Source organism: Pristiophorus japonicus, chromosome 4 (assembly GCF_044704955.1).
Source record: "Pristiophorus japonicus isolate sPriJap1 chromosome 4, sPriJap1.hap1, whole genome shotgun sequence".
NCBI lineage: Eukaryota > Metazoa > Chordata > Chondrichthyes > Pristiophoridae > Pristiophorus > Pristiophorus japonicus.
This window is the reverse complement of record NC_091980.1, coordinates 183,650,204-183,673,217: the sequence shown is the minus strand read 5'-3', so window position 1 is coordinate 183,673,217 and position 23,014 is coordinate 183,650,204. Positions and strand designations below refer to the sequence as shown.

At 46.9% G+C, this 23,014-nt stretch overlaps 1 protein-coding gene across 5 annotated transcripts in view; it reads left to right on the top strand.

The window, feature by feature from the left end:
- The window catches only part of slc8a3 (solute carrier family 8 member 3), an 810,619-nt gene extending 788,292 nt beyond the window's left edge, over positions 1–22,327 (top strand). For all 5 annotated transcript variants that reach the window (XM_070878886.1, XM_070878885.1, XM_070878889.1 and 2 more), the window contains 2 exons: positions 16,954–17,226; positions 21,705–22,327. In XM_070878886.1, the coding sequence (XP_070734987.1) occupies positions 16,954–17,226; positions 21,705–22,081 (650 nt within the window). In that variant the 3' untranslated portion in view covers positions 22,082–22,327. The remainder of the gene's footprint in view (positions 1–16,953; positions 17,227–21,704) is intronic.
- Positions 22,328–23,014: the final 687 nt, after the last annotated feature.

The following is a 23,014-nucleotide window of genomic DNA, read 5'->3' as shown; positions in this document are numbered from 1 at the left end:
AGACTCACCGTCTGGCTGAGGAGATGGTAGAGGATCCACCATCCAGTGAGGAGCAGGCAGAAGAAGATGAGGTGCTGGGACTGTATACGTGTACCGACAATTCGACCCCAGTGATTATGGAAGTCAAGATCAACGGAGTCCCTGTGAGTATGGAAGTAGACACTGGATCAAGTCCGTCGTTGATGAGTCAGAGAACTTTTGATAAACTGTGGGTCAACCCAGCTGGACGACCCAAGCTGGTCCCGGTCCCGGCAAAGCTGCGTACCTACACCAGGGAACTGATACCTGTCCTTGGCAGAGCGGATGTGCAGGTATCTCACGGGGGCAAGATGCACGGGTTACCTTTGTGGGTCATTGCAGGTGATGGGTCGACGCTACCAGGCAGGAGATGAATGGGGAAGGTCCGTGGGAGCTGGGAAGACTTCATCCCTCCACAGACCACTGTCCCCCGGGTCCCCAAAGAGCAGCGCCGACCGAGCTGGAGGAGAAAGAAGCCGTTCATTGGCAGCCCAAATCCCCACACAGACGAGCAGATCCTGGAAGAGCAGGCGGTGATCGGGAAATCCACCGACGGGCAACAAATCAGGGGGGGCCCACGTGGAGAGAAAGTCGGGCGGCGGTCGCAGCTACGGTGGAGGCCGGGACGGCGGCGGCGGTGGTGGGGGCTATGGCAATGGCAGGAGAGGAGGCTACGGCGGCAGAGGAGGCTACAGCGGCAGAGGAGGCGGCCGGCATAACTCGGGAGAACGCAGCAGCTACTCGGGTGGGCACAAGAGCCAGAGCAGTGGGGACGGCAGCAGTTACGGCAAGTCACAGGGACTATGACTGATCGAATCGTTCTTGGCCGTTTTTCCTCCCTCCTGCAGTTATCAGTATGTTCTGCACAGAGCTGCACCTACAGCTATATCAGTATTTTCTGCAAGATCTTGAAAATATATCCACCGCCAGCCATTATTGAATGCTGTGCACTTTTCCGAATCAGTGGCACAAACACCCTTATTAAGAACCGCCATTTCAATAAGAAACATCAATAGCTGTAGTTGAAGCATGGGGGAGGTGCAGGGAGAACGGAAGTTTTCATATCATTCTGCTCATCGGCAGATGCTAATCCTGACTCGACAAACATCTTGGAAATCAGTAACCTGGGTTAAGGTAGATGCTGAAATATCATGAACAAACTTCTGAAAAAAAAATGTAACTTTGAATTAATTTTAAAATCTAATAATTTTTAATTTAATAGAGAAATAACAAAATAAAGTGATCTCACTGCCAGCGAGCTCAAGATGGTGGCGAGCCTCGGGCTGCAAAGAACAAAGGCAAGCAGTACAACTAAAATGGCAACGCCTCAGGGAAGCCTCGTGGGAATCTCAAGGTGGCATCTTAAAAGGGAAATGCACCCGTTAGCCTTAAAAGGGCCTTACACCATTGGTGGCCCCCACAAAAAGACTTTTGTTAGGCAAGAGTGAGTCATGTGTAATATGATTTATATGATGTAGTGATTTAGGATAAGAGTTGACATTTTGATGCTGAATGGTTACTGTGTTTAAAATGTGATGGGGATGAATGATTTACGAAAAGAGTCAATACCACGAGGTAAAATTAAAAGGGTTAATGGGCCCGTGACTAACATGCCTAGGGGGCCAATGCGATTTCTGATATTATGTGATTCATGCAATGGTTCAGCGGCTGCAAATGAACCGCTGAGGTGACTACTGAGAACAGAGGCAACGCACTAGTTGCGATACCCTGTCTCAGCACAGCCCATCACCTCGGGCAAAAAAAGGGGCAGTACACTGCCACCGTACCTCACCCAGTGGAGCTGGGATTAAATAACTGTTCAGTGCACCTGCAACCTTTTGACATAACACCTGTACCACATATCATATGTACCATGCAAATGTACTGACTATGTATACCTGCTTTCTGTTGGAGGTTATGCTCGTGTACTTCATCACCCATATAAGGACTGCAAATACCACATGCTTGCACCGGATCGCAAGCATAATCTCTACATGGGGGGGAAGAGGGAAGTGGATGGTCATGGACTCACACTCACAAACCAACCAGGACGAACAAGGCTGAGGTTACCGGCAATGGCTTTTGAAATGGGGCGGGGGGGGGAGAGTGAGATGTTATGTATTGTCCAGGTACATTAAATGTAATAGTACAATGGTGCGCCACAGAGGGCGCTGTGGTGGGAGACCTGAAAGTACCTGCAAGACAGAGTATTAAAGGCTGCCCACCACACCTGAAAAGGCACTCTGGAGTTACCTAATAAAGGACTAAGGTCACAGCAATTACTACAACATGTGTGGAGTCAGTGATTTGAGTGCGACATACATCACAGTTCCTATTGAGCCTGAGCCCACAGGGCAAAGCTTTCACAAATTGGCATGATCTTTGCAGTCTGAGCCACAAGGATGGCTTGTGTGGAAAGTGGAATTATTGGCATTGGTGGATTAGAGTATTGCTCTTCCGAGGTGGGAGCTGAGGCACAGTGCTGCTCGGAACAATGGAGCTTTGTTCTGCCGCTGGCTGGGCTGTACCTGATCCCAGAATGGCTGGTGTTGGTACTGGATGAACTTCATATTGATGACCATTAAAATGTACCCTTTTTTTAGAAAACCAAATGAGCAATATTATGAAATCGAGGTTTATCATGCTTCAAATAGGAATATTACTGTGTGTTTTTAGATAGAAACATAGAAAATAGGTGCAGGAGTAGGCCATTCAGCCCTTCGATCCTGCACCGCCATTCAATGAGTTCATGGCTGAACATGCAACCTCAGTACCCCATTCCTGCTTTCTCGCCATACCCTTTGATCCCCCTAGTAGTAAGGACTATATCTAACTCCTTTTTGAATATATTTAGTGAATTGGCCTCAACAACTTTCTGTGGTACAGAATTACACAGGTTCACCACTCTCTGGGTGAAGAAGTTTCTCCTCATCTCAGTCCTAAATGGCTTACCCCTTATCCTTAGACTGTGATCCCTGGTTCTGGACTTCCCCAACATTGGGAACATTCTTCCTGCATCTAACCTGTCTAAACCTGTCAGAATTTTAAACGTTTCTATGAGATCCCCTCTCATTCTTCTGAACGCCAGTGAATACAAGTCCAGTTGATCCAGTCTTTCTTGATATGTCAGTCCCGCCATCCCGGGAATCAGTCTGGTGAACCTTCGCTGCACTCCCTCAATAGCAAGAATGTCCTTCCTCAAGTTAGGAGACCAAAACTGTACACAATACTCCAGGTGTGGCCTCACCAATGCCCTGTACAACTGTAGCAACACATCCCTGCCCCTGTACTCAAATCCCCTCGCTATGAAGGCCAACATGCCATTTGCTTTCTTAACCGCCTGCTGTACCTGCATGCCAACCTTCAATGACTGATGTACCATGACATCCAGGTCTCGTTGCACCTCCCCTTTTCCTAATCTGTCACCATTCAGATAATAGTCTGTCTCTCTGTTTTTACCACCAATGTGGATAACCTCACATTTATCCACATTATACTTCATCTGCCATGCATTTGCCCACTCACCTAACCTATCCAAGTCACTCTGCAGCCTAATAGCATCCTCCTCGCAGCTCACACTGCCACCCAACTTAGTGTCATCCGCAAATTTGGAGATACTACATTTAATCCCCTCGTCTAAATCATTAATGTACAGTGTAAACAGCTGGGGCCCCAGCTCAGAACCTTGCGGTACCCCACTAATCACTGTCTGCCATCCTGAAAAGTACCCATTTACTCCTACTCTTTGCTTCCTGTCTGCCAACCAGTTCTCAATCCATGTCAGCACACTACCCCCAATCCCATGTGCTTTAACTTTGCACATTAATCTCTTGTGTGGGACCTTGTCGAAAGCCTTCTGAAAGTCCAAATATACCACATCAACTGGTTCTCCTTTGTCCACTTTACTGGAAACATCCTCAAAAAATTCCAGAAGATTTGTCAAGCATGATTTTCCTTTCACAAATCCATGCTGACTTGGACCTATCATGTCACCTCTTTCCAAATGCGCTGCTGTGACATCCTTAATAATTGATTCCATCATTTTACCCACTACCGATGTCAGGCTGACCGGTCTATAATTCCCTGTTTTCTCTCTCCCTCCTTTTTTAAAAAGTGGGGTTACATTGGCTACCCTCCACTCCATAGGAACTGATCCAGAGTCTATGGAATGTTGGAAAATGACTGTCAATGCATCTGCTATTTGCAAGGCCACCTCCTTAAGTACTCTGGGATGCAGTCCATCAGGCCCTGGGGATTTATCGGCCTTCAATGCCATCAATTTCCCCAACACAATTTCCCGACTAATAAGGATTTTCCTCAGTTCCTCCTTCTTACTAGACCCTCTGACCCCTTTTATATCCGGAAGATTGTTTGTGTCCTCTTTAGTGAATACCGAACCAAAGTACTTGTTCAATTGGTCTGCCATTTCTTTGTTCCCCATTATGACTTCCCCTGATTCTGACTGCAGGGGACCAACGTTTGTCTTTACTAACCTTTTTCTCTTTACATATCTATCGAAACTTTTGCAGTCCGTCTTAATGATAGACATATAATTTCAAGACTGCCTCCGCCTAGCTATATTCTCAAAAGTTATTTTGTCTTTGGGTAGAAAGTCAATACAGGAAAACTATGTTGATGAAACCATATTTCAGTTGATGGCCATGTGGCCTAACTGGTCCCTAGCTGTGATGTTGTTGCCTGTATTATCATAAATTAATTGCATCAGAAATTACATAATGCCGATGGGAAAAGCAGAAGAAGCTCATATTCCCAAAGATTAAGCCCTCAATAAAGTTTCACTCTAATTGAAATTCCAGTGAGTATTGTTTTAGGCCTTGGTGACTGCGAAAACCAGCTGATGTGTGTTAGAGTTCTCATTAGTATTTCCTCTCAGTACTTTATATAATATTTTTCATTTGAGTGGTGAAGTCTGTCCTTGCGAAACACAAAAAGATTCTAAAAAAGCTGTGGGGTTTCCGAGGACCCTTATTGCACTGTCTTATTGCATGTTAAAAGAGGTCTGTGAACGTTTGTTGCATACATTTCATCAGAGACTTGGGGCTAGATTTTGCACTTTTGTGCATATCGCCCCCAAAAATATGCGTTATATCCGGCATGGGCGGTAAAAATGGGTTTTCAGATCGCCGGCTTCTCGCCCATTCTCAAAGCACCTAGTCTCCAGTTTTGAAATTGGGCATTACCGTGAGCGTTATGGAATGGGTGGTAGCGTTAAATCTCTTTGACCTTCTGCCGTAAAGTGTCGCCGTCCTTAGCAACGGCATGGCAATGCTCGATTCCCGTGATTCAGGAGGTCAAGGTTCATCATGACATGCGCAGAAGAGGAGACGGAGAGAGAGGGAGCTGAGAGGGACTGAAGACGTGTGTGGCTGCGGTGTTTGGCTGTTGTGGGAGGCACGACGGAGATTCACAGGCAGCAAAAAGCCTACTAAGCACCAAGAACATAGTTCCCACCGAGTTTTTATCCAACAAATAAGATATAACATGGAAGGGATGGTGGAGGCCCTGGAGCTGGTAGCCAGGAACACTGGTGGCAGAGGGCTCCCAGTGGTCCCGGAGCACGGCATTGCACCCCAAGGTGCTGCACCCCCATTGCCAACGACACGAGAGCCAGGAGCAACATCTCTGGACCATCCTCTCCCGTATCCGTCCAAGCAGCAGTTCGCCCGTCATCCCACCCCCCCCAATGAAGCATCGCCTGAGGAGCTCCTCGGCCAGGTGGCTTGGAGTCAGGAGGGGAAGGGGAAGAGGTAGAAGTGGGGAGGAGAAGCGGGGGGGGAGGGTTGGTTTTTACAGAAATACTGATGATTTCTGACAAATGTTCGGTTTAAATGTTTTTTATTTAACAAAACCTTGTTGCGCATTGGCTCAGATAGTTGCACCGTTACTCGCTGGTGATTCCTTAACATCAAAGGGTATAATTACACTTAACTTCAATCAACTTAAACTTTAAGTGTCACCAAGGTGATGCCCACCATTGACGCATCAACTGCACACCCAGTAGTGTGTCAGCCTTGTAAATAACACCAATGTTCTTTCAGGAAAAAGCGCTCATTGATGAGCTCCTAATGCAAGGCTCTTGCAGCTATCATGCCACCACAGGTCCTTTCATGCGGTCTACCGGGGGGGGGGGGGGACACACGCAGGGGCATGGCTTCAGCATCAGCCTCATTGTCTGGCCAGAGGTCAGCACCTGCCTCCTCATCCTCCTCCTCCTCTCTGTGCTGAGGTGGACTATCAGACTCTTCAGGCAATTCTTGTCCCCTCCTGATTAGCCATGTTGTGCAGCATGGAGCACGCTACCATGAATTGAGCTACCTGCTCAAGGTGGTATTAGAGGTCGCCTCCTGAGTGGTCCCGGCATCTAAAGCACTGCTTAAGCACTCCAATGGTTTTCTCCACGATATTACGAGTTGCTCTGTGGCTCTTGTTGTATCGCCTCTCGGCTTCGGTGTGGGTGTCGCGCAGTGGGGTCATCAGCCAGGTGGTGAGGCAATATCCTTTGTCACCAAGCATCCAGCATTGACCTTGTGGCTGATTATCTGACTTGTTTAACACAGTGCTCTCACGCAGGATGTGAGCATCATGGATGCTGCCCGGAAATTGAGCCTTCACTGCCATTATAATTTTCTGGTGGTCGACAACGAGTTGGACATTCAGGGAGTGGAATCCCTTGTGGAAAATCTCTGCATCCTGAAAAGATGCCAGTATCGCGATGTGCGTACAGTCTATTGCTCCCTGCACCTTGGGGAAGTTTGCAATTGTGGAGAATCCTAGAGCTCTCTCAGTCTGTGCCTCCCTGGTCATGGGGAAGCTGATCAAGTCCCTCCTGCATGCGTACAGGGCTTCAGTGACCTGTCTAATGCAGCAATGTGTGGCATGCTGAGAAAGACCGCAAATGTCGCCAGCTGAGGCCTGAAAAGAACCCGAGGCATAGAACGATGTGCAGCGGTGACTTTGACCTCGATGGACAGTGCAGTACTGATGGTGCTAGCAGGCTGCAGATCTCCCCTTATCAGCTGGCATACCTCAGTGATAACCTCTTTGTGGAAGCGCAGTCACCGAAGGCAGGTGGTGTCGGGCAAGTCGAGGTAAGACCGCTTGTCCCTGTACTTGCGGGGGGTGTAACGTCTGGTCCTCCTCATCAGTCTGTCATGTCTTACATTGGGCACATAATGCTGTGGAGCATACCTTCGGCCAACTCGAGTCTGCAGCATGTAATTGTTCATCAAGGTGGTCAGAAAGGACAGACCCCATTGCAATAGCTCTCTGTTTTCCACCGATTGGTCACTAAGAATGAATGTCCCGACGACGACACCTATTAAATTCCAGTTGGTCACAGTATGGTCAAGATGTTTGTAGAGATGATCGCATCAACTCCAAAGACCTTCAGAGTACATCCGAACTCCCCCGAGGTTGAAGCAGAGCAGCCTTTTAAAGGATGCGACATGTGATGTAGAACATGGCGTCCATAACGCTGTGATTAGTTCCGGTTAGTTCTACTTTTTCCGGGCACTTTTTTGGGCAAGCGATATTGTGGGCGAGATATGTGTGAAGTGGTGAAAGTGACGCTGGGCGATCGCATGGGCGCTAGTTTTGGCAAATGTGATCTTTACGACAAAAAAAAGTAGGCGGCCGGTATTATTGAATCTCGGCGTTAATCCTGTGCGGAAACTAACGCTGGGCGATATTATGGGCGTTGATTTCGCCCATTCTGATGATTCCGCCCAAAAAAAGTGGGCAGGCAGTATTATTTTTTCCCGGCGTTACGCACATGGAGAAAATAACGCTCGGTGATAAGTATCCGAAAAATGCCTGTCAGTTTCCATTTTGTGGCTAAATGGGCGACATATGGGCGTTATACGTCATTTCAGTGGCAAAATGGACGATAAGTGGGCGTTAAGCATGCAAAAAAAGTGGAGGTTCTAGCCCTTGGGATTTTCCCATAAAAAAAAGTTAGGTTTTGAGCGTGAGGGGCAGTTAAAGTGTTAAAAGTGTGATTCCCAACCTGATCCCGCCTCCAACCTGCCTGCCCACTTGCGGTTTTGCCGGAGGCGGGACCCGGGGGCGTGCGACCAACCCACCGCCATTACCTCAATTTAAATATTGTAATAAGGCTGGAAATCTCTTTCAGCCCCTCCATTTTAAATTTAACTGTCTGAGGACGGGTTTCACACAATTCGTGAAACCCAGCAGTTAAGGCGAGGTGCGGACTGCTGCACCCAGGAGGTAAGTGGCTTTATACCTATCTCCTAGATCCAGGGTCCTGAACATATCCACCCCCCCGTGATCGGAGACCCCCCCCCCCCCCCCCAAGAGGCCTCCGATCACCACTGCAGGCCTCCCCCCACACCCCCAATGATGATGGTGAGGCCGGCCCTGATCCTCCGGCACCCCTGCCGATCCGCCCCACCCTCCCCCATCTCTGGTTGACACGCCCGCGATCCTTGATCCCCCGTGATCCTTGATCCGTGCTTGCTTGCCGATCCCCAATCTCCCCAATCCACTGCCGAAGCTGCAAACGTCCCCTGCCATTCCTCTCTCCCCTACTCCTGACTCCCTGCCCCCGCCACCAATTGCTGACCCCCTCCCGAGTCCCGACTCCTCCTACCCCCCCAGCCATTCCTCTTTCCCCCTTTCTCCCCTCTGCCTCCTGATTCCCGACTCCCCCCCCCCCCCCACCCCCCAGCGCCAATTGCTGACCCCCTCCCGCGATCCCTCCCCTGGACTGACCCCTCACAACTGAGGCCTACCCGACCGCAGAGAGACAGCCTCGCAAACTGCCTGGAAACCAAGGCCTCACATTCAAATGAGGCCCTGATGGTCTATTCGGCAGGGTCTGCAGGAAACTCGGCCTTCCGGGTTTCCCGCCCGCCTCGGAGGCCCCCCCGCCCCCAAACCACCTCCCCAAAGAAAATTCCGGCCTGATTTGCAAAGGACTCTTATAGACTTTGAACGTTGTTATTTTCAGAACAAGTTAAGCATGTATACTATTGGTTATTTTCTGTGTTGTCGTTCATCTTTGCATTATATGACTTACAAACACATTTGACCATTAGTTTTAGCCTGAATAGTGCTGTCTAATACTGTGCTATGTGACCTCCAGTGACAAGTGCAATGGTATTAGGTTAATTGTTGGTTGTATGGCATGCTACCTCATTCATATCACACATAAAGCTACAAGTGTCAGATAATCAGTGATGTGAGCTTTTTTCGTGTGAACATGAGTGAAGGGTATTGAAAGAAGCCCAAAATTGTAACCAGTATCATCTAATACACAGAAAAACTGACCTTGCCTCCGACACGTGGGACTTTATAGTGTCATGCTAAATATCATCTGGTTAATGAATTTTGTAATCTGGATGTAGGATTCAATGTCATGAGATAAATGTGAAATGTCAGTTGGAGGGACTGCTCTCAGGTTGAGAGTATTGTCCTAATGACCTCCTATCGATCGAGGCATGAAAACATCAAGAGAACTATACTCTCAATCAAAGAAATTCATTTGCAGGTTGCAAGTTCACTGGGGCGAGTTTCTGTTATCTTTTTATGAATTTATGCTCCCAGATATCTGCAAACGATGGGACAGCCTCCAACACTTGTTATTGTTGGTCAGTCTTATTAAATATTCAGACCATTGTTGTCCTCTAGTGGCTTGATGGCAGGCGCAGGGTGAAAATGTAAAGTACATACAGTGGGGATTGGGGCATCGGGGCTTTTAGGAGGGATGGTTGGAGAGATTCCTAAACAGGCCGGGGACAAGGTTGGTAGAGCGAGGAGCAGGAAAGGGATTTGCAGTGGATTAGTCACCATCAGATGAGAAAGGGCTCAGCGCACTTGTGCAGCAACTGGCGGGAATGTCGGCCTACCACCGTACTACCTGGTCCTAACGTGGCAGGAGGCTTAACCTCCATGATGATTGCAGAGTGGAGCAGGCCGCAGTGTGTTTGCTGTTAATGTGATACACCCAGAGGTAGAGTGCATTCATCCCCACTATGATCTCATGCATAAGCAACAAGGATTATATTTTATTGAAGTGATGGATGTCTTTATGACTAAGAATGAAGACATTGAATCAGTGAAGGCACCATTGTTTTCGCGGAGCGAAAGAGAGCCACGAGGAAATTATCAGCCTTGGAGTTGCTTGCCATCCAATTATGGACTGGACACGCCAACTTTTGAATGGACTGTTCAGAATTTTTTGAAACATAAATCGGAACACCTAAGGCTAAATATTCAGACAATGCAGTTGCAGTGTGGAGCCTTGCCAGCGTTTAGCGAATATTGGAAAATCAGGCATTCCATGAGTTTCCGTCCATTAATCGGAACATTTGCCCTCTGAGGTCTGTTTGTTATACTGTGTTTCCGTGTCTTTAGTTATCTAATCGTATGGTTCCTAACAAAGCAAATGTTAGAATTCATGAACACCCTCATTATTCCAACCCAGCCATATCCTGCCCTCTCTCTAGTATGGTACTTGAGAAAAATCATCATCATCATAGGCAGTCCCTCGAAATCAAGGAAGACTTGCTTCCACTCTGAAAGTGAGTTCTTAAGTGACTGAACAGTGCAAAAGGATGGAAGATACCTCTGCATGAGTTCTTTTAATGTGGGGTGGCTGTTGCACACTGGCTACCACATGGGCTTAGCAGAGCAAGGTCTTGGTCCAGTGGCAAAGGGGTCCAAGACAACTGGAGACCAGGCACTGCTGTATGAGCCTAATTGCCTATGGTAAGCTCGGCGCTGAGCAGCGCCCTTCGGTGAGGTGGTGAGAAAACCGAGGCCTGGCTGAGGGCAGGCATTGGGAAGGTCAGAGGTCCACATTGTGGAAGGAGGAGAGTTCAAATAGATCAAAGTTACCACAGCCATTGTGCACACCACATGCTCGACAGTGGGGCCAATGGCCAGGACATCTCTGAAGGGGTGAAGGCCAGGCCAGGCAGAAAAAATGGCAGCTTTAGTTCCATTTCTTTATTGCCACAATGGGGCCAAAATCTGTAGGTGGGCACATCCTAATATAAGTGCCAGGCGAGGCCTGCCCGGGACCTCTGCCGCCAACCCTGCCATTGTTTGCTGGGTTCAGGGAAGTCTTTCAATTGCACCAGGTGGGCCCCACACCCACGATTTTGAGGCCGAGTATGGCTGGTTTTACCAGATGTACTGGAGCTAATGATGCTCCTAACTCATGTAAAGCTAGAAACGTGTAAGACTGGAATTTCCAGGATTCAGAATCACTGCCATCAGCCCCAATCCCTCCGCCACTGCTGGCCTTGTAAACGATGAGCAGAAGCTCTCCCCCTTACAAGGTCCTGCAGAAACTATGACAGAAGGCCAGGGTCATAGCCTAATTACAGGCCTTTCCAGCACACTCCAGTCGGAGTCGAGTCCGCAGCACGTACGGATAAGACGCAAGTTTTCCATTTTGAATAGGTGGCATTTTTGAAAGAGTTGCTGGTGGCTAGACTCCCGCTGGTCACCAGGACCCAGAGCCCTAACCTGCTCATTTTCTGACATGAAGCTAAATATCAAGAGCTACAATGATAGTTAATACTACCAAGTATGGAATATTTAAAAAAAAAGAAAGGCTTGAATTTATAAATCACCTTTCACGACTATCGGACGTCTCAAAGCGCTTTGCAGCCAATGAAGTACTTTTGAAGTGTAGTCACTGTTGTAATGTAAGAAACGCGGCAGTCAATTTGTGCACAAGCAAGCTCCCACAAACAGCAATGTGATAATAACCAGATAATCTGTTTTTGTTATGTTTATTGAAAGATAAATATTGGCCAGGACAGCGGGGAGAACTCCCCTGCTCTTCTTCGAAATAGTGTCATGGGATCTTTTACGTCCACTTGAGAGCAGACGGGGCCTCAGTTTAATATCTCATCCGACAGATGGTAATTTCAATAGTAACTTTGGTGGCAAAAAACGGGAAGGCAGATTATTACCTGAAAGGTGACAGATTAGTAAAAGGGGAGGTGCAATGAGACCTGGATGTCATGGTACATCAGTCATTGAAAGTAGGCATGCAGGTTAAGCAGACAGTTAAGAAAGCAAATGGCATGTTGGCATTTATAGCGAGAGGATTTGAGTATAGGAGCAGGGAGGTCTTGCTGCAATTGTACAGGGCCTTGGTGAGACCACACCTTGAGTATTGTGTACAGTTTTGGTCTCCTAATCTGAGGAAGGACATTCTTGCTCTTGAGGGAGTGCAGCAAAGGTTCACCAGACTGATTCCCGGGATGGCAGGACTGACATATTGAAGAAAGACTGGATCGATTAGGCTTATATTCACTGGAATTTAGAAGAATGAGAGGGGATCTCATCGAAGCATATAAAATTCTGACGGGATTGGACAGGTTAGATGCAGGAAGAATGTTCCTGATGTTGGAGAAGTCCAGAACCAGGGGTCACAGTCTAAGGATAAGGGGTAAGCCATATAGGACCGAGATGAGGAGAAACTTTTTCACTCAGAGAATTGTGGACCTGTGGAATTCTCTAGCTCAGAAAGTTGTTGAGTCCAGTTCGTTGGATATATTCAAAAGGGAGTTGGATGTGTCCCTTACAGCTAAAAGGATCATGGGGTATGGAGCAAAGGCAAGAGTGGGATACTGAAGTTACATGATCAGCCATGATCATATTGAATGGTGGTGCAGACTCGAAGGGCCGAATGGCCTGCTCCTGCATCTATTTTCTATGTTTCTATGTTTACCCTGCTAGATATAGAACCCAGATTTTGAAAACATAATTATTTTTTAAAAAAGTACCCCACCAATTTCTAGGTAAGTCCAACTCCCACAAACATTCTGATGGCTGGTCGGTTTGTTGGATAGTCACTGAAAAACACTTTTTGGTTAGGTCTAACAGGACCTCCCCCCCCCCCCACCCCGCCCCCCGCCCTATCCCCCCCCAACAAACCCTCCCTCCCATCTACCAATCTTCCTATGTGCTTACAGGCACAGGAACTGCCAGCTGGTGCCCATTGAATACTGGGAACATGTTTTAGAGGGAGTCTTCCATGAAAAGACTTGTAATGTGTAACAAGGCTGTGTTTAAATATATCCATGTGCTATTTTGTACCACATTAATGGAACCAAATAAAGGTCGTCACCCAGACTAGTACAACTGTCAGCCTGTATTGAGCAACCTGTCAATGCACCAGTGATGATAATCAATTGTCTTGCTCTGCCTGCAAATTAATTAATCTTTGAAATAAAAATTAAATTTTATGTTACTTTTAGACCAATTGTATAGCCAGCCAACTGGAAAGGAAAGTGTAGGATTCTTAATACATCCTCTTCAATGCATTTAAGAAAGAACTTGCATTTTTATAACACTTTTCACAAACTCACAACATCCCAGAGCACTTTACAACCAATGAAATACTTTTGAAGTGTAGTCACTGTTGCAATATAGTAAATGCGGCAGCAAATTTGCGCACAACACAGTCCCACAAACAACAATGAGATATATGACCAGATAGTCTGTTTTATTGAAGTTGGCTGAGGGATAAATATTGGCCAGGGCACCAGGGAGAACTTCCCTGCTCTTTTTTGAAATAATGGGATATTTTACAGTTTAATGGGCTAGATTTTCCCCAAGTTTTGTCAGCGCACTGACCTCAAGCGCGCTGACTTTGCTCTCCGGAAACGGCGCCAGCAAAAACCCGCCCCATCCTGGCCACTGCGTGCAATCCCGGAGTCCTGGCGTGGCGTCAATGTTGAAGTGGGGGGCGGAGCCAAACACCCGCGACGAAAACACTGCCGGCACCTTCGCGCATGCACAGTGGTGTCGGCCCCGACGTGCGCGCATGCGCAGTAGACAGAGATAGAAAGAAAACTTCGCTCCAGGAGCTGCAACTTCCCTGCCCTATCCCAGGCCAAATGGCCTCACACACAGGCCGGCCCGCTGCCTTTCCCGGGCAGACCTTCTTGGGTGGCTCGACGGGCTCTTCTCCCCCCCCCACCTCCCCCACATTAAACGCAACTCCAGCAGCTTCTCGGGTGGCTCGGCGGGCTCTCCCTTCCCCCACCGCGATTAAACGTGCAACATCTCCAGCAGCTGCAACTTCTCTGGTGCGTCTTCCCTTCCCTATCCCAGGCCGAATGGCCTCACACACATGCCGGCCCGCTGCCTTTCCCGGGCAGACTTTAAAGATAAGGTAGGATTTACTTCTTTTTTTTATTGTATTTTATTGGTTTGAGCTTTTCCTTAATGTTTGCTGCTTGTATGTTGAGGTCCTCTCCAGTTCCCTTCCCTCCCCTATCCCTGCCCTAATGTCTGTTGAATGTGCGCTGCTTTTTCTTAACTGCCTGCAAGGTTTTTCAGAGCTGGCCACATATGCTGACCTAAGTGGATCTGGAGTACTTTTTTGCTGGCCAAAGTGGCATAAATGGCCAAAACTGGCGTAAGTGTATGGGAACGCCCCTTTTTGAAAAAAAAACTGACCTAAAAAAAATCATCCCTAACTGACTTACTCTGGAGCAATTTTTGGGGGGAAAATGGCATTTTCTAACTTACGCCAGAAAAAACAACTTATTTCAAAAAAATTTGATTCGAGTCATGGCCAAAATTGGGACCAATGTCTCATCTCAAAGATGGCACCTCCAACAGTGTTGCACTCCCTCAGCACTGCATTGGAGAGTCAGCCTAGATTATGTGCTCAAGTCTCTGGAATTGGACTTGAACACGCAATCTTCTACTCAGAAGCAAGCGTGCTATCAACTGAGACACGGCTGACACCTGAACCATTTAACCAGAGCCATTTTCAAAGGCCGACAAGGAAAATTAATATAGCTATTTGTCTGGCAGAGGGTTTAATTGTAAAAGGCAAAACATAATGAAACAGAATACTTGTTCTTTCCCGTGTTTGACACATTTAGATCTATAATAATCTTTAGGTCCTGTGCATCAAACTGAAGCTGTACAGAAGAGACAGCTGAAGGATTGTGTTCCATTCCCAAGCCAGAGTGATTAAACAGTTATAATGGAAAATCAGGCTGACGATAAGAAGCTGTCTTTTAATGCTAATGTTTCCTTAGAAGCTGTTATTCCTCTTAGTTATACAACATAGCTCTTGCAGGGAAGAGTGGGAATTGGGCAGGTGGGAGAGGCAAGCACCAAACATTCCTGATTTTAACTCCCAGGCCTCATCTGCATGACCGCCCCCCCCCCCCCCCCCCCCCGAAATGGGGAGGGAGTGATAGCTGGCTGCCGGGCGAGAGTCGAATAGTGGCAGGGCCAGCCACTGGCCGGGACTGAAGGGGTTTCAGGAGGGTCTGCCATCCTGTGTCAGGGGGCAGCAGAGGAATCCTGAACCTTTCCTGCCCCACAAGGTGAGTTAAATTAAAGTGGTAAAACTTAGCTGTTTGGTAGCTCTTCTGAGCCCCACCTCCACGTTCCTCTGTCTGCACCTGGTGGAAAAACCACACAGCTTCCCAGCATAGCCCACCTCTTACCATTGCAGTCGGGGCCCGATTATGTCATCGGACTCTGATTTGCATATTTAAAGAAGGACCCCCACCAACTTTGGGCGGGTGTCCTCGCCGCTTGCTCAGAAGAGCATGTTAAAATAGAAGACAGCGGGAATGCACACGGGCATTGACAGGAAAGTCTCCCACATGTTTCCGCCAGGTGGGCAGGGTTAAAAATGTCCCATTTGGGGCTGAACTTGATTTTGCCCCCGAGACAATAAAGGTGATGTATGGGCTTCTCCAGTGATCCAGTGGGTAACTGTCATGTTGTGTGATAGTTAATCTCTTACAAACCAGGAAGCTCCCAGGTTTCTTCCCTAGCCTCTACTGAGTTCAGGTGACAGTGTAGCAATGCTACAGTTGGCCTCAGTGCCCTTGGCCATCTCTCTGGGGTAAACAATCAAATTACTGTAGATCTGAATTATGCTTTATGAACACCAGTGTGTGCTGCTGTAACCCAATAAAATAAAAGGATTAACACCACCATTAAAATAACAAAGGGATTTCATTTTATGTGTAAAGTGTCATGTGCTAATAATCATACAACGTGATTTCAAGGCCATTGGATTTTCTCTATATATCCCACATATGTTTTTTATACAGTATTTAATTCTCTGATTGACAGCTAGGTTGAGCAAGGTGACTGCCTATGGTGTTGTAGAGAATTTCCCATTGTGCTGACTAAAGTAGTAAAGTGGACAGTGGGACATCTTTCTGTTTACGTTGCTAACTGTATTTATTGGAGAAAATGTTACACTCTGGGAGCCTGTGAATGAAGTGTACATACAACAGATGCAATGGCAATTTTAGCAAAATGTTGATTCAATGACAGATGTTCATAGGTACCTTTGCAACAGCTGCAGCTATGGGACTAACAGTCAGGAGAATCAATGCTAGCTGAGAAAAGGCTCAAATCACAATGTTCTGATTTGAGATTTTTTAAAGTATTATAAACTTGCTTTTTCTTTCTGTTTTTTGCTCCCTTTCCTTCCTGAAGGCAGTGCCTCCTCCACAGGTAGTGGCAGCACACCAGTATCTTGCCAAATGACTGTTCTTCATATGTGAGCCTGGATAGTGAGGCTCAGCAGGCTATTCAACTGTGGAGGACATCACAGGTCTTACCCTACATCCGTATAGCTATGCTTTGTAGAAGGGGGTCACTGGTTGGCGATCAGAATCTGCTGTTCTTCAGTCAAAGGAAGCTGGGGCCAAGTATTAGCACTTGGATTGTCTTCCTAGCTGAGTGCAGCTCAATAGAGTCAGTGGATCAAACCTGGAATCTTCCTGGTCTACGTAACTCAGTTCCACACTACCAAGAGAGCATGCTTACATCTTCATGCCTGCACGGGTTTAGTTCAAATGGTATACGTGTGAGGTCGGCTTGCTTGTGCCACATGTGTTTTCCTGCTGGTTTAATATGATCCCTCTCTGATCTGTCCATCAGGTGATGAAGAGGATGAAGACACAGGAGAGGAACGGCTGCCCTCATGTTTTGACTATGTGATGCATTTTCTGACCGTCTTCTGGAAGGTTCTGTTTGCCTGTGTGCCTCCTACTGAATACTGGAATGGATGGGCCTGCTTTGTTACTTCCATTCTCATCATTGGCATCCTGACAGCTGTCATTGGTGACCTGGCCTCTCACTTTGGCTGCACGATTGGCCTGAAGGATTCAGTCACGGCTGTGGTATTTGTAGCTCTTGGCACCTCGGTACCAGGTAAATAAACACGAGGACAAAAAAAAATCTAAATTCTGCGCACTTCCTGTTTATATGATTTTTTTAATTTTCATTTCTTTTTTAATTGCTCAAGAATCTTCATTTTAACTTAAAGAGCTTCAGCTCGGGTGAAAGAAAAGCATTTATATGTTGCCTTATTACATATCTCAGAAATTTATTAAAATGCTATGATGCAATGAATTACTTTTGAAGTGCAGTGATTATATAGGCAGAGGCGGCAGGCACTTTTGTACTCAACAAGATCCCACGAACAACGTCAGGTGAATGGCCAGTTAATGGGGCTGATTTTCCTCTGCTTTCCACTTGAGTTATGCCTAATTCCCAGGCTCAAAGCAGAGAAAAGATCAGCAGAATGTGGTTGCCTGAAGAACAGACAACATTGGCCCAGATTTTGCAGTGGTAATGACGGGAAAACTGTCAGCTTTCACCGTCATTACCCCTCTGAAACTGACCGCAACTTCTGGAGTCCGCGCATGCGCAGGTAAATCACAGAAATCCAGAAGTTGTGGTCAAACATTCCCTGCTCCGACACAGGTTGTGCTGTGGAACTCCCAAAAGCCGTCAACCCATTTAAATCACACTGAAGGACAAAAACTTCCTCTATTACACTGGAATATTGCTGTTAAACCACTGCCCCCCCCCCCCCCCCACCCCACCCCTGAAAAAGTTAAGCCTTGCTGAAAGATCTGCAACTGGGTTTTTAACAAGCTATTGACTGCTGAACAACCATTCAGGCCTTGAAAAACTAATTTTATGTTTGTGGAATGTCAAATGTTTCCATGAATATGATTAAGACTGGTTCCGTTTTTAATTTTTTTAAAAAGCAAATTAAAATATTTCAGCTTCTACCTTAATCCTACATGTATGACCCCATCTTTATTTCGCTCTCTGTAAAATTTATAAAAAGTACATTAGAATCTGTGCATTTTACTTCCTGGTTTGCTATCTGTGAGAATTCTTCAATGTGATTGGCTGCTCAGCCTGCTTGATGACCTCACTGTCACTGAACACTGGAGATTTACTTGATTTAGTGCCAGAGTCAAACAAAGGTTGGGAGAACTGAAATTCTCGCCATAGAAATCTTTGTGGTCAACTTTCTTCGAGGTCAGTGATGAGCGCCATTGCTTCGCTGCTGACCACAAATTCCGGGCTGATATATATAGCAAATATAAATGGCATGGCAGTAATGTCAGAACACCTCCCTTGTTATTTTCTCGGGTCATCTCCTAAATTACCTCCTTTGTGTCTCTGCCTCTCTCTCCTCCTTGAACAAACTCCTCAAAACCTATCTCTTCAACCAAGGTCTTGGTCACTCCTACTAATCTCTCCTTTACTGGCTCGATTGCTGTTTTCCATATGCTTATCCATGAAGTGCCTTAGTATATTCTTTATGTGAAAGGTACTATATAACAATAAAGCTTTTATGCCACATAAAACACAACTGTGTAACTGACGGAGCAAATCTAATTCTGTTCTGTCAAATCAACAAAGTGTGTCAGGGAAAGTGTGACACTTACCAGAAGTTTTACTGTACCCAAAACTTTAAAGATGGAACAGTCCTAACTTTCACCTTCTGGGACAGTGCCGGCAGTGGGTGCAGGACAGTCAGAGACATACAAGTGAGGCAGGCAGGTAGTTTCCAGTCTCCCGCCTCATTACCAGGATCGCTCATTTGCTGGGCACCCCAGGGCAGGCGCGCCCAGAAAACGGGTCCAGGGAGATTCCAGGGATGGGCATAAAGCTTCATGTGGGGACATTTATACAAGGTTCTGATATTCAGAGTCCAGTGCACACTTTGGCTGCACTGTTCCTGTCTAGTACTGGGGGGGCAGGAAACAGGAAATGCCACCTTTTAACATAATATCATTATCTATCGATGTAGCTTGGATCATTCTTCTGTAGTTCACTCGCAGAGAGTGCCACAGCAATTCTGTGTGTTCCATGTCACAAGTTACTACCCTTAGTAATCTTCCAATTCATCCAGATCGATTGTATCACCTTCTGACTCGTGGTGTTGCATCCCTTCTGAGGTGTTCTGTTGTCCTATGTGAAGCCATGTTGTCAGAAGGCTTGCCTGCAGCTTTGGGCGTGAGGAACCAGCACATGAAGTGATCCTAGATTGCCTTAGCTGACTTGATGTTTTGTCTGATCCCATATTAGACAAACAATATTTCATTACATCCAAAATTACAGATCTGATATCCCATCCATCCATCACAAGAAAGAAAAGATTTGTATTTATATATTCTCTTATCATGCCTCTCCAAAATTTCTCCAAGTGCCTCACCCAATAGATTAGTTTAAACTGCAGTGACTCTTCTTATAAAAGTAAATGCACTGTGTACACAGTCAGATCCTGCAGACAGCAATGAGATAAATGATCAGATGATTTACTTTGATGTTGTTGATTTGAGGAAGTAATGTTGGCCATAACAACAGGAGGATATTGCTATGGAACCACCAGAACAGGCAACTGGGGCCTTGGTTTAACTACCAATCAAAAGACAAATTCAGTCACATCCCGTGTCGATTCTCTGATAACCCTCAGATCCTATATCACTAATTCTGATATTTCTTCAGGTACTAAGTCATCTTGAAATGGAAGTGAAACACTGTATTGCTAAGGGAACTGGAAATGAAACATTGTAATGCTAAGGGAAAAAACAAATCTAAAAAGAAAATTCACTGCCTTGTGTACAAGTTTGAGATACTTTTGAGTCAATTTAAGGCAAAAACCAACAGAGCTTCACTCCAGCACTGGAAAATGTCCATCAGGGCAAGACATATGGGTGTAAAAATTCACCTCCGCCCGTTTTTTTGTAGTTTTTCTCCGCCGTATGGGGCAATGGAGCTGCTGTCGATATTCAGCACTTGGACATTTTTTTTGCTCGGGGCGGATGTAGTTGCAGCTGAGGGACGGACGTGCCCTTTCAGCGGATTGGCCGCCCCGATCACTCATCAGTGCCGCGCTAACGGCGTCAGTGCACCGCAGGCCATAATTGTCGGGTCAACTTGGCAGTCGGCCCGACAATAAAAAATAAAATGGCCTCAGCAGCAGCGCCACCTCCTCTTTAAGGGCGGCCCCGCCGCCAACCAACAAGGAGTGCACCGACACGAAAAGTGGGGCAATTCTGCAAAAGGGTTATTTCCTGCAGGGCAATTTCGGGAAGCCGTCGCCACCGGTCAATAAGGGGTCGGCGCGTGCACGCCGCGGCGGGAAATCGGGTGGAGTGGTCCCCGACATTGCTCCGCCCCAGATGAAGGTCAGTTTGCAAAATGGCAGCCCCTCCGCGGAGAGTCAGCGGCCATTCCGCGTCGCCCCGTGGCCGCTGCTTTCCGGCAGCTAGAGGTGTTATTGGGAGGGGCAATTTCGGCCCCATACGCTTAAATAAAAAGCCCTTGTGATAAAGCGTTGGGTCAAAATCCTGGAACTCCCTACCTAACAGCACTGTGGGAGCACCTTCACCACACGGACTGCAGCGGTTCAAGAAGGCGGCTCAACACCACCTTCTCAAGGGCAACTAGGGATGGGCAATAAATGCTGGTCCTGCCAGTGATGCCCATATCCTAAGAATATGTTTTTTAAATGGTGAGGTCCATCCAGTTACCAGTTTATTCACTTCCACCTACCACATGAAGCCAGAGAAATGCTGGAGGATCTGGTACTGGTCTGGATTTGCATCTCTTAGAAAATTCCGGATTACCTGAAGCTCTGTGCATGGTGGTAAAATAATATTTTAGTACCAGAGTGCCAGTCAGAAATGATGTTGCCAGGCCTGTGCTGTTGCCCAATAGAGCACGCAAAAAAAAAGACACATATTCTCCAATTTCAGAATTGCTGAAGTGCAGCTTTAGTACACCATGCTTTTGTTCATAGTTCAGGACTATCATCTTAACCAAACAATGGCTGGATGCAATTTCAGCGGCTCTGTTGGCAACTGCAGTGCTGCGAACTGAGCTGAGCAGGAAGGCCCCAATTTCAGTCTCCACTGCTGCAGTGATTGGGGCCCTGCCATTAGTCTCTGCAAACTCTTGCTCCGACGGGGAAAAGTCAGCCTGTTCTGCTGGATCATGTGGATGCGCAGGCACAGATAAATCAGCCAGGGTTCCCACTCCTGATTCTTGCTCCGTCACTCCCACTGCAAAGTGTGAATGTCGGGTGAGGTCACGGTTGCACTCGGCTGTATTGCCATGCATGGTTTAATAAGTTGCTGACACTCTTAGGCTAATGCCTGAGGAATGGGCATTTGGGCATGACATCGGAGGATGCCTGGCACCCGTGAAATTATACAACGGCACAACATAACGCATTCAGATCAGGGGAGGGGGGACCGGGGAGCAATGAAGCAACTCCTTTCCAAGCACTGTTTTGGGGGCATTTCTGGTACTGCAGACAATGATGTGGAAGATTTTGCCTGTTCATGTTCTGATCTGTTGCATCTCTTGTTATTTTACAGACACCTTTGCCAGCAAAGTAGCGGCCTCCCAGGATTACTATGCCGACGCCTCCATTGGAAACGTCACCGGCAGCAATGCAGTCAACGTCTTCCTGGGCATCGGATTGGCGTGGTCCGTCGCTGCCATCTACTGGGCAGCCCAGGGCAAGGAATTCCACGTCGACGCAGGCACCTTAGCCTTTTCTGTCACTCTCTTCACCATCTTTGCTTTCGTCAGCATCAGCATCCTGCTGTACAGGAGGCGGCCGCACATTGGGGGCGAGCTGGGGGGTCCCCGGGGCCCCCGCATCATCACCACCATGCTGTTTGGGGGACTGTGGTTACTGTACATTCTGTTTTCTTGTTTGGAAGCTTATTGCTACATCAAGGGGTTCTAAAGCAAAGGAGGCCTGTGCTACCCCCAAAGAGACATGCCACTTGAAGCTCTTCGAACACAATGCAATACTTGCCAACAATATTCCACTCTTTAAAAAACAAAACACTGGAGATGGTCCCATTGAAGAGGGCAGCACCCGTCCCACAAATGAAAAATACGAGACATTTTGTAGCGGACTGTCCTGTGTCTTCATCAGTCACTCCTGAGCTTTCTTGCCTTACAGAAGGGTTTTTATCAGACTACAATACTGGGGGAGGGTGGGGGGGCGGGAGGGGGGGGTTATTTGGATCCTGTTGGGTTATTTGAATTGAGTCGGATGAAGTTTGTCTAATTGAAGAGTCAATTAAGAAGGGAAAAAACAGCAATGAGAACTGCCCTGCTTGATGGAAAGGCCTGCTGCGTGTCCAAAGCAATTAATTATGTTCAGTCCTTGCTTGAGAGGTAATCCATCCAAAATAAAAAACAGTGAAAGATCTGGACAGCAACGTTTAGATACATCATGGTTGGCAGTAGAATTCACTTGAAAACTTGCCTGTTGCAGACACTCCCTTCAATTTGATTACATATCCTGTACATTTTGAAAGCTGTTTTTTAATGTGCCAATAACATATTAGGAATCTTGCTTGTGTTGTCACAAATGTGGGTGTGGGATGGGTCAGCTAAAGGTCAACTCATCTCTCTTCAGAATACTTGTTCGGCTCCTTTTGAACGGCAGGTTTAACAAAGCCAACGCAACGGGTTTTAATATAAATAATGTCGCGCCATTTTAAGTCGTCCTTACACGAACCTAAAGGCAAATGCCATTCATAGTCTTATGATATTGCTTCCAGTTAATGTATAAATGATGGGTCTTGAACATAGGAACAGGGGCAGGTCATTCAGCTCACACCATTTACCTGCGATGATAGCAAGATTGGGGGTGGGGTGTTTGGGG